Source organism: Manihot esculenta, chromosome 11, assembly GCF_001659605.2.
Source record: "Manihot esculenta cultivar AM560-2 chromosome 11, M.esculenta_v8, whole genome shotgun sequence".
Taxonomy (NCBI): Eukaryota; Viridiplantae; Streptophyta; class Magnoliopsida; order Malpighiales; family Euphorbiaceae; genus Manihot; species Manihot esculenta.
Window position 1 is genome coordinate 26,996,940 of NC_035171.2, and position 12,167 is coordinate 27,009,106.

The following is a 12,167-nucleotide window of genomic DNA, read 5'->3' on the forward strand; positions in this document are numbered from 1 at the left end:
GATAAAATGACTTTTCTTTAAAAAAAATGAAATAAATTATATATTTTCACGTTTAAAAATTTATATCTCCTAAGAATAGAGCAATATTAAGTTCAAATCGAAAATATTGACCAAACCAAATTAATTTGAAAATTCAGTTTAATTTTTTATTTTTTTTATTTCAGTTTTTAATTTAAAAAATTTCAATTATTTCAATTCGATTCGATTTTGATAAAAAAAATAAAAAAAAAATAAACCAAACCGATTAGTGATAATAATATATTATTTTCAATAATACAGAGATTAGATCATATTGATTCAAAAAAAAAAAAGAGATTAGATCATATTAAAGTTAAAATATTTTAATTAAATTTTAAAATACTAAAAATAAAGTATAAAAAATAAAAAATTATTAAAAATTCAAACGGATCAAATCAAATTTTATTTGATTCAATTTAATTTCTAATTAAAATTGATTCGATTTAATTTTTATACGTATCAAAATTTCGATTTTCATAAATACCAGCTTGGTTTAATTAAAAATATTCATATTAAACTTTTCTTGAATTTTAAATTTTAGTAAAATTCTGTTTATGAAAATAAAAAATTTACCCATTAAATATTATTATTATTTAAATTAGATTTAATATTATATTTGCAAAAATAGGATTGTCTGGCAAAAGGGTAGTACAAATTATGGTAATACCATTCTAACAAAAAATAATGAGTTTGATAGTTAAAGGAGGAGTGATTAATAATTGACAGCTAATTTAAATTTTAGTCAAGAAATGTAACTACAATAATTCTAAATTGGAGGATGACTTTTAAGCAAAGAGAAACTATCTACTAGAAAAACTAAACTCTCCCATGTGCTTATTCTACTACCAACCAATTAGACTCTCTTTAAGAATCTTTTCTTTTTTTTTTTTAAAAAAAAAAAAAGAAATTATTTGTTGGACTTATACATATCCAATCAATATTTATATTTTAATTTTTTATGATTTCAAGGACATGTGCCTTAGGAGAAAAAAAAAGCATAAAAAGCAAACTCATCCAATGATCTATGGAGCATACATAAATAAAAATAAATAAAATATTTATATAATAAATCATTTTTTAAATATATATAAATGATTTTTTTTAATTTTTATCCAAATTAATAAAAGTTAATATTGATTTATGCATGAAATCAAATGCAAATATAGATTAGTCAATACTCTTTATGTCATTTTCATAGAAGTGGGGACATTTTCATTTTCAAAGAAAATATTCATCATTATTTCTTGCACGAAATGCAATTGGACCAATAAATTAAATAAGTAAATAAATAAATAATTTTTTTTTTTTACTTTTATTTTTCATCTTTCTTTATGGGTAGTGTAGCTCAAAGTAGATGCAAAAAGCTGAAATCCCACTTGATGGATATTCACATGCAATCTAATAATTGAGAAATACCATTAATTTAAATTGTGATTTTATTTATTTTTTATTTTTTAAATATTTTTTTTGGGTTTTTTGGATTAGTGAAGAGAAGGTGCTTTTGATGCTAAAAAACGTGCAGGATCTCTGCAGTTTTAAACAATTAATATCAATTTTGAACCACTACGAGTTGCTGACTCAGTTCTACAATCAACTGAGTTTCTAACGAGTCAATCAATATTTTTAGTCTTTCTCTCCAGGTTTGTGACAGCCTGTTTTCTCTCAATTTTTAAATTAGAACATTTGTGGGTCTATCTGTAAAATGAGAATTAATTGATAAATTTTAATTTAATTTATAGTAAAACTAATACCTTTAGCTTTTTTTTTTTCTTTTTCTTTTTCTTCCATTAAATTAATCTTAAATAAATTAAAGTCAGTGCTTTAATTGAAAAAAAGGTTAGAAATTAGAAATTAGAATTAAAAGAAAAAAAATATATATATATAAATAAAAATAAGAAGGAATTATGAGTTATTGAGTGTGCAGGCAGCATTGGTGTGGGAGCAGCCACATGGCAAAATTTACAACCGTTGGATTGATTTTTTGTAAGATCTGCTCTGGTAGGCTGGAGGTTCTCTCTCCACAATCTTATCTTTCAGATGTATTATTTAATATGTGTTTGTTAAAAAAAAAGAAAAAGAAATTGCACTATTCAACTATGAGGGCTGCTACATTCGAAGACTCTGTTTAACGTTTTTGTTGCAATTTTTGTGAAAATTATTTATTCTAAATATGTTAATTAAAAATAATAAAATATTAAAAATATTTACATTAAATTTGATAAATTTAAATTATAAAAAATTAAGATGACAAAATTTTTTTTTTCTGAAAGTATTTAAAATGCTATTAATTTAACTCTCAAATCATAAATTTTATTATAAATTTTATATTTATTTAATTTTAGTATCAAACGAATATGAATTTATCTTATTAATAATTTAATTAATTAATTAATTTTGAACTCTTTCATTAACTTTTCTTTAAACAGGCCTGTCCTTGGAAAAATGGAAGGATTTGTTTTTTTCATTGACATTGTGAAATAAATATTTTGTTTTTATTTGTAGAGTTTGTATGATTAGATCTTAAAAATGGGAGAAGTTGATGAGAAGCTGCAAGGCCTGAAATAAAAAATTAAGAGAAGTAGAGTAATGGGAATAATTGAAAAAAAAATTAATTAGAAAATTTATAAATAAATAAAACAATTTAATCATGAAAAATTAAAAGAGTAGTTGGAGATTAGTTCTCTACTGAAGGGAATCCAAGAACAAAAGTTCAAAACAGTGGAAAATTTTTTAAAAAATAAAAATAAAAATAAAAAATAAAGGCCAGCTAGAGAAACCACATTTCATAGCATTAAATTAAGGGATTAATTTGCATAGTTGGTCCTTGTTGACAGCTCTCTCTCAACGACCATTTGCAGTATATATACTCTTTATTTCATGCATGCTTAACTCAATACAAACCAAATCCACTAACCACTTCCCCCCCCACATCCGCCGCCCTGATCAAGAGACTTGAGGGGCTGAGTCTCAAATTGACGAGAGGGAGCTGAGTTTTCCGGCGAAAAATGACCAGTTCTGGTGGCGGCCCCACTAGGGGCCGTCTATGGCCTCAATTGGCCTTCGCATTGGCTGTGGTTCTTGTTTCAAGCTGTGTAAGTTCAGTTTATGGTGATGCTTATCCATACTCTTCTCCTCCTCCTCCACCTTATGAGTACAAGTCACCACCACCCCCATCTCCTTCTCCACCACCTCCTTATGAGTACAAATCTCCACCACCACCATCTCCTAAACCTCACTATGAATACAAGTCTCCTCCACCACCATCTCCTTCTCCACCACCTCCTTATGAGTATAAATCCCCACCACCACCATCTCCTTCTCCACCACCTCCTTATGAGTATAAATCTCCACCACCACCACCACCATCTCCTAAACCTCACTATGAGTACAAGTCTCCTCCACCACCATCTCCTTCTCCACCACCTCCTTATGAGTATAAATCCCCACCACCACCTCCTTATGAGTATAAATCTCCACCACCACCACCACCATCTCCTAAACCTCACTATGAGTACAAGTCTCCTCCACCACCATCTCCTTCTCCACCACCTCCTTATGAGTATAAGTCTCCACCTCCACCATCTCCTAAACCTCACTATGAGTACAAGTCTCCTCCACCACCATCTCCATCTCCACCACCTCCTTATGAGTATAAGTCTCCACCTCCCCCATCTCCTAAACCTCACTATGAGTATAAGTCTCCTCCACCACCATCTCCATCTCCACCACCTCCTTATGAGTACAAGTCTCCACCTCCACCATCTCCTTCTCCACCACCACCTTATGAGTACAAGTCTCCACCTCCGCCATCTCCTAAGCCTCATTATGAGTACAAGTCTCCTCCACCACCCTCTCCATCTCCACCACCTCCTTATGAGTACAAATCTCCACCACCACCCTCACCTTCTCCACCACCACCTTATGAGTACAAATCTCCACCACCACCATCTCCTAAGCCTCATTATGAATACAAGTCACCACCACCTCCATCTCCATCACCTCCTCCACCCTATTATTATAAATCTCCTCCACCTCCTTCACCATCACCACCACCTCCCTACTATTACAAATCTCCTCCCCCACCAGTACATTCTCCTCCTCCACCTTATTATTATAAGTCACCACCACCACCTTCACCCTCACCACCACCACCATACTATTACAAATCTCCACCACCTCCTTCACCTTCACCCCCACCACCTTATTACTATAAATCTCCACCACCACCCTCACCATCTCCTCCACCACCATATTATTATAAATCTCCTCCACCACCTGAAAAATCACCAGCTCCTGAACCATATTACTATAAGTCCCCACCACCACCTTCACCATCTCCTCCACCACCATACTACTATAAGTCTCCACCACCTCCTTCACCATCTCCTCCACCACCATACTACTATAAGTCTCCACCACCTCCTTCACCATCTCCTCCACCACCATACTACTATAAGTCTCCACCACCTCCTTCACCATCTCCTCCACCACCATACTACTATAAGTCGCCACCTCCACCTTCACCATCTCCTCCCCCTCCATATTACTACAAGTCCCCACCACCTCCGTCTCCATCTCCCCCACCACCATACTACTATAAATCTCCTCCACCTCCTGAAAAATCACCAGCTCCAGAGCCATATTACTACAAGTCTCCACCACCACCTTCACCTTCTCCTCCTCCACCATACTACTACAAGTCTCCACCACCTCCTTCACCATCTCCTCCACCACCATACTACTATAAGTCACCACCTCCACCTTCACCATCTCCTCCCCCTCCATACTACTACAAGTCTCCACCACCACCATCACCATCTCCCCCACCACCATACTACTATAAATCTCCTCCACCTCCTAAAAAATCACCAGCACCAGTGCCATACTACTACAAGTCCCCACCACCACCTTCACCATCTCCTCCCCCTCCTTATTACTATAAGTCACCACCACCACCTAAGGCCTATCCCCCTCCATACTACTACTCTTCTCCACCACCACCACCTAAGGCCTATCCTCCACCATACTACTACACTTCTCCACCACCCCCAAAATCACCAGCACCAACACCTTATTATTACCCTTCTCCACCACCACCTAAGGCTCATCCTCCGCCTTACTACTATACTTCTCCACCACCACCTGTTCCTTATCCTCACCCGTCTCCACATCCCCATCATTTCGTCGTAAAGGTGGTAGGAAAGGTCTATTGCTACAGATGCTATGACTGGGATTATCCTGAAAAATCACATGACAAGAAGCATCTCAAAGGTATATAAATTTTTCTTAAATATTTATATTTCTCTCCTAGAATATTTTACTACAGCTTTTCAAGTTTTATCTCTTAATCTTCATTGATTTTAATTTTCTTTCATTAATGAGGAGATAGCTTAATTTTGGATTATTACATTAAATAATAATATTACTATAAAATAAGGATAATTTATAGGATAATAAGACATGCATTGCTTATTTAAAATTTTTGTTTTGGCGGCTAATGTGCTTCTATTAGACATGTGGCATAATTCTAATTATTTAAAGGTGGATTTTATTTTTCTTTTCTTTTTTAATATTACAATCATAGTAATGATGTAATTATCTGGACATTCCTGGTTGTTTATGTTCTGCCTTAAAATCATAAAAGATTTTATTTTATTACCTTTTTTTTTTTTTCTGTTAGCTCCTTTCATCACCTCTAGATTAGGCTTAAAGGCCAGCAAGTTACACTTTGGCTCTTATTTTACACATAACCAGTAGATAAGTCGGGTTATAAAGGTAATATGAAAATGACACTTATAAAATAATAAATAAATAAAAGTGCACCAATTATAATTTATGAATTATGATGGCTCAGTCTACCAAGTTGCCATTTTATTAAAATTAAAATTTAAAATTTAAAATATTTTTTTATATAAATATCGAAATAAAAGGGCATATGTATTTTTTTAAATAATTATTAGATTTAAATAAAACAAGAAAAAGTAACTATTATTATCCTATCTTTTTGACTTGTATAAAAGAAAAAATATGGATTTTTTATGTCTTATTTTTATTAAACATGAATCAGGTGCCGTAGTGGAGGTAACATGCAAGACAGGTGAAAAGGAGATCAAGGCTTATGGTAAAACCAAGATCAACGGTAAATACAGTATCACCGTTGAGGGCTTTGCGTATGGCAAATATGGAGCCGAGGCTTGCAAGGCTAAGCTCCATAAGGCACCCGAAGGCTCACCATGCAACATACCAACTAACCTCCACTGGGGCAAGAAGGGTGCCAAGCTCAAGGTGAAGTCCAAGACAAAGTATGAAGTTGTCCTCTATGCTAAGCCATTTGCTTATGCTCCTAAGACTCCTTATGAAGAGTGTGAGAAGCCCAAGCCTAAGCCTACACCTGCTCCTTACTATTACACTTCTCCACCACCACCACCATATTATTACAAATCACCACCACCACCATCTCCATCCCCACCACCTCCATACTACTACAAGTCTCCCCCTCCACCATCTCCATCTCCTCCTCCACCTTACTACTATAAGTCACCACCTCCCCCTTCTCCATCACCACCACCCCCATACTACTATAAATCTCCTCCTCCACCATCACCATCTCCTCCTCCACCCTACTACTACAAATCTCCTCCACCCCCATCTCCCTCACCACCTCCTCCATATTACTACAAATCTCCTCCTCCACCATCCCCATCTCCTCCTCCACCCTATTACTACAAGTCACCACCACCCCCTACAAAGTCACCTGCACCAGAACCATATTACTATAAGTCTCCACCACCACCATCACCATCTCCACCACCTCCTTACTATTATAAATCTCCACCACCACCATCACCATCACCTCCTCCTCCATACTACTATAAGTCCCCACCTCCACCATCTCCATCACCTCCACCTCCCTACTACTACAAATCTCCTCCACCACCGTCTCCATCTCCTCCTCCCCCATACTACTACCACTCACCACCACCACCAGTGAAATCTCCCCCTCCCCCATACTACTACCACTCGCCACCACCTCCTGTGAAATCACCTCCTCCTCCATACTACTACCACTCACCACCACCTCCTGTGAAATCACCTCCTCCTCCATACTATTACCACTCACCACCTCCTCCAATAAAATCACCTCCTCCTCCATACTACTACCACTCACCACCACCACCCGTGAAATCACCTCCTCCCCCATACTACTACCACTCGCCTCCTCCTCCAGTGAAATCACCACCTCCTCCATATTATTACCACTCACCACCTCCTCCAGTAAAATCACCTCCTCCTCCATACTACTACCACTCACCACCACCACCTGTGAAATCACCTCCTCCCCCATACTACTACCACTCGCCTCCTCCTCCAGTGAAATCACCACCTCCTCCATACTACTATCATTCACCACCACCACCAGTGAAATCACCTCCTCCTCCATACTACTATCATTCACCACCACCACCAGTGAAATCACCTCCTCCTCCATACTACTACCACTCACCACCACCTCCTGTAAAATCACCTCCTCCCCCAGTTTACATTTACGCCTCACCACCACCACCACCACCAACTCACTACTAGGCTCAGAAAGCTCAGTCACACACCAAAGTCGATCATGTAAGTTTCTTTAACATTTCTAACATCATTTTTCAATTTTTTTAGTATTAGCAAAATGAATCACTTTGAAGTGTATGTCTAATTTTCTGCCATTTCCATACAACAGATTTTAGTTTCAACAATGTAATAAAGGAAGGCTCCAAGAGGAAAAGATGTGGACATCAAGCTTCTAATCCAAGTCCATTGAATAAGGAACTGAATTTTGCATCAATGAGCTACAATTTGAATAATCCAAGCCAGGAATCTCCAATTTCAAAGCTCACCATTTTGCATCTCATGCTCATGTTATGTTCCAGTAAAATTGGCTTTAAACATTTACCTCAACAAAGAAAAACTAGCAAGTGAAGTTAAAGATGAGGACTTGGATTCGAAGTGGGTGTTTATGTTTGGTTTTTATTTATTCATCCCCAATTTATTATTATATGTATAGCGTACATCTTTTATCGTTTTGATTGGGCTTTTCTCTATTTATTGTGAGCGATTCTTTCTTGGACCTTCTTGTAAGTTATGCATTGAGATTGTTAGCAATAAAATAAGAAATTTTCTATTACAAATTTTACTTGTCTCTCCCTTTCCAATTTGTAAATATTCTTGCAACTCTTTAGTACTGCAAAAGTTTACCTTCCTTTTGCATCTTACTATCGAGATGATTAAAAGCAAGGGAGGAGACTTGAATTTAAGACTTGCACCATTAGAAATGAGATTTTTCTTATTTAATTATAAATAAAATACTAAAAGGCACTCACAGATATTTAGTCTGATGGTAAGTGCATTTGAGTAAATCTGAAAAATTTCAGATTTTATTCTCCTAATTTCTAATTTTCATTTCAAAAAAAAAAATGTACTAAGAATATTAATTTCATGTAACTTAGTTGTGAGTTTGAGTCTTATCGGCCATCTCATTTTACTGTATGATTTGTTAACTGTTCACTGTACTACAATCTCTCATTGATAGTATATATGCCTTGATCCTAGACTAAGGAGTTCCCCTTCATCTGAATTTTTATTTAGCAAAACAAAATTAATTTTTAAGAATAAAGTAAAATATCATGGAAGATGTAACTAGATCTAGCCATTCATAAATTAGAATTGCCAAAATTAAAATGTTTTAACTCACGGATAGTGCTATGCAACTTCACCATGGTTTGAAATGGCTATCTCCATCACAGATCAATTCAAAAAAGAAGAATAAGAAAAAATAAAATCATTCATTTATTTTCGAATAATAGATCTCACAATTTATTCACCAAAAATAAAAAGAAAGAAAATTAATAATATTATTGCATTATTAGTCTTTTAATATTTATTAAGACTATTTGCATGAAAAATTCAAAACTATCTAATCTAAAATTATAAAAATTAATAAAATTATCCAAAATTATAAATTTTGTTGTAATTATATTTAAATTTAAAATTTGAATTAGAGAATATGTCTTGTTAACGTGTTAATGTGATGTGAATTATTTTATTATATTTATATACGTAAATAAATGCTATTAATATAAAAAATTTAAAATTTTTAATTATTTTATAATTTAATCTAAAACTTTAAAAATTAATATAATTTAACCAAAAATTTTTAAATTTATCATCTTTTACTAATAAATCTCTAGAATCTTATTATTATATTTTATTTTTATCTGTTTATTATAAAAAAATTATAATAGAATCTCTTCCTATTTTTTAATTCTGATTTTCTTAAATTTTTTAAGTTTTAATTATGTCTAGGCTTAATATAATGTCTCTATTTGTACTTCTAAGTATTGACTTATACTATTAAGTGTATAAAAAATTAATAGCACAATTATAAATAGTAATATTATAATTTTTATTTTTTATTATATTAACATTATTTTTTATAAAAAAATATAGTAAAATTTATTATGATGAACACCTAATCAAGTATTTAAAAAATAAAAAATTAATAAATATGAAATTTTTTATAATTTTTATGAAAATAGTAACAAATAAAAAGAAGTTAAAAGTTATGATTTTTTATAATAACATTTATTTACGTATTATATGAATATAATAAAATAATTTACATCATCTTACTAAATACCATATCAGCAAGACACATCCTCCCAATTTAAACTTTAAAGTTTAGATATAATTATAATAAATTTTACAATTTTAAATAATTTTATTAACTTTTAAAATTTTTTATTAAATTGTAAAATAGTGAAAATTAAAAATTTCATGCAAATAGATTTATTTATTACCTTTAAAACTTTAGGTAAAAAATCAATCAGGACCTTAATATTTTTATTATTATTTTTTTAAAATGGCTTAATATTTTTATTATTAACACTTAATCCATACGTTTTAAAATAGTAAATATTTAACAATACATATATAGGATGCGTTAATTTCTCATTGTGCTTTTATAAAATTTAAAAATTTAGTAATTACACTTATAAAAAGTTAATAGTTATTATTTTATAAAATCACGTATTACATATTAGCTAAATTTTTGTATAATGTTCAGATATTAAGATGCCCATTTATTTGTGGAAAATTAAACAATTTATTTTTTATTATTTAATTTTAATTTAAAAAATAAAATATATTAATAAATTTATATATAGATTTTAATAAAATTCTCAAATTAGAAATTTAATTTTCTCTTTTAAAAAAGAAAAACTCATTTTCCTTAAAAATATTTATGATATATCTCTTTCAATCATTTGCGAAGGTTGGATCAACTGGTTTAATGTGGTCTGCCATGAAACCTACAGTGGCTATCAGCTTTATTGCCTCATTCTTTCTGTATATTCACTCAAAAGTGAAACCTCCAAGAATCAAAAGCTGACCTGTAGCCTTCATCATCTGGTCTCATATGCACAACTGCTTTACCCAAAATTAATTAATAATGAAGGGAATTTTTTTTTTCTTTAAAATAGGGATTGAAAATTGAATTAAAATCTGAAATCTCTCAGATTTATTCAGATCCACTTATTATCAGATTAAATCTGTGAATACATAATTAGCAATTATATAAAATTATTTTTTAAATGAATAATGATGACCGCTGAATTTCACAACCTCGGTTTGAGGTCTGGCACACGATCAAAACCCTTTACCTGAAAATCCGTAAGCCTCCCTCATGAACCAAGCCCAGTCCACTCGGCCTTAAGACCGAACTCCCTCTAAGACCTCCCAATCGGGCCGGCCCAGTTTTTTCAGCCCAAAGATCAGACCTCACCTGAGTTTTAGTCTTAATCCCACCTTTCAGCTCAGTCCGGAGAAGAGAAGGTGGCCGGCCCCTTTGTCTAGTGGGTCCATCCGCATGCGTGTCAGGGAGAATTAATTGACCGTTACGCATGAAGCAGAAATCTGATATTCTCATACGTTCATATCTGTATGGCAGAGACAGGTGGTTCAATGACAGTAAGGTAGTTACACGTCACTGACAGACAAAGATAAAGTATAAAAAGGAGAGAACCATTCTCCTCTGAGACTAAATTCACTCAACTCTTGTAAAACCCTATTTTCTGGATTTTATATCATTAAATAAAATAATTAATTTTCATTTAATTATTATGATATTTATAAATTTGAGTGCTGAATGGCTCTTAAGTGTTCAATACATTGATAAGAAAATAATGGGTGAGTATTATATTTGTCAATGTTTTATTTTGAATTTCCATGCAAAATCTATCATGATATGGTTCTAAAGGAGAAGTGCACATCAAACACTAGGGATTGACCCACATTATTAATTAATATTAGGTAATTTGAGAGCTATCATGTTGCTTGCAAGGATGAGGAAGAAAATTAAATCAATCCAAATATATGTATGATAATATAGGATAAAGAAGAATATTATTTTTTATTGATAAAAAATCATAGGTTGAATAATTGATAAAAAATCATTTTTAATTGAGATATTTTACAATATAATCCTTGAAATTTAATAAAATCTATAATTTAGTCCTTACATTAAATTTTTATTTGTTAACAAAATAATGTTAGTTTAATCATTAGTTAATTACAATTAAAGAAGTGAATTCAAATTAAAATAACTTTAAATTAAAAAAATTAAATTATTATAATTTAATAATAAATTTTAACATAATAATTATTTTGTTAACGAATGAAACATAAAAGCTAAATTATTTCTTATTAAAATTACAGGAATTAAGTTATGATTTTATTATACCTTAGGAACTATATTATAAATTATCCATTTAATTAATCATTAGTGATAATAATATTTGATAGGATTTAGGATCTTCCTTTCAAGTGTTTTTAGTATTGAATTTCTCTTATTTTTATTGTGTTATCTATTTATTTTATCAAAATTCCCTTTATTAGAAACTTTTAGATATTTAGGAGCTCTATTTTTTATTTATTTAATATAAAAACTATTTATGCAAAATTTAATTTTTTTTACTATTTTACGATCTAACTTAAAATTTAAAAATTGATATAATTACAAAAATTCTTAAATATATCCTATTTTACGACTAAATTTTCAAAATTTTTATTATTGTTTTTCATCATTGTCAATGGACCACAACAAGACT

The 12,167-nt window shown here is 32.0% G+C and overlaps 1 protein-coding gene across 1 annotated transcript; it reads left to right on the forward strand.

Moving 5' to 3' along the window:
* Positions 1-2,898: 2,898 nt before the first annotated feature.
* Positions 2,899-8,192, forward strand: LOC110626012 (extensin-2-like). Its single transcript, XM_043961687.1, has 3 exons — positions 2,899-5,289; positions 6,086-7,638; positions 7,745-8,192. The coding sequence occupies exons 1-2, from the start codon at positions 3,024-3,026 to the stop codon at positions 7,600-7,602; spliced, it is 3,783 nt and encodes a 1,260-aa protein (XP_043817622.1). The 5' UTR covers positions 2,899-3,023; the 3' UTR covers positions 7,603-7,638; positions 7,745-8,192.
* The last annotated feature ends 3,975 nt before the right edge of the window (positions 8,193-12,167 follow it).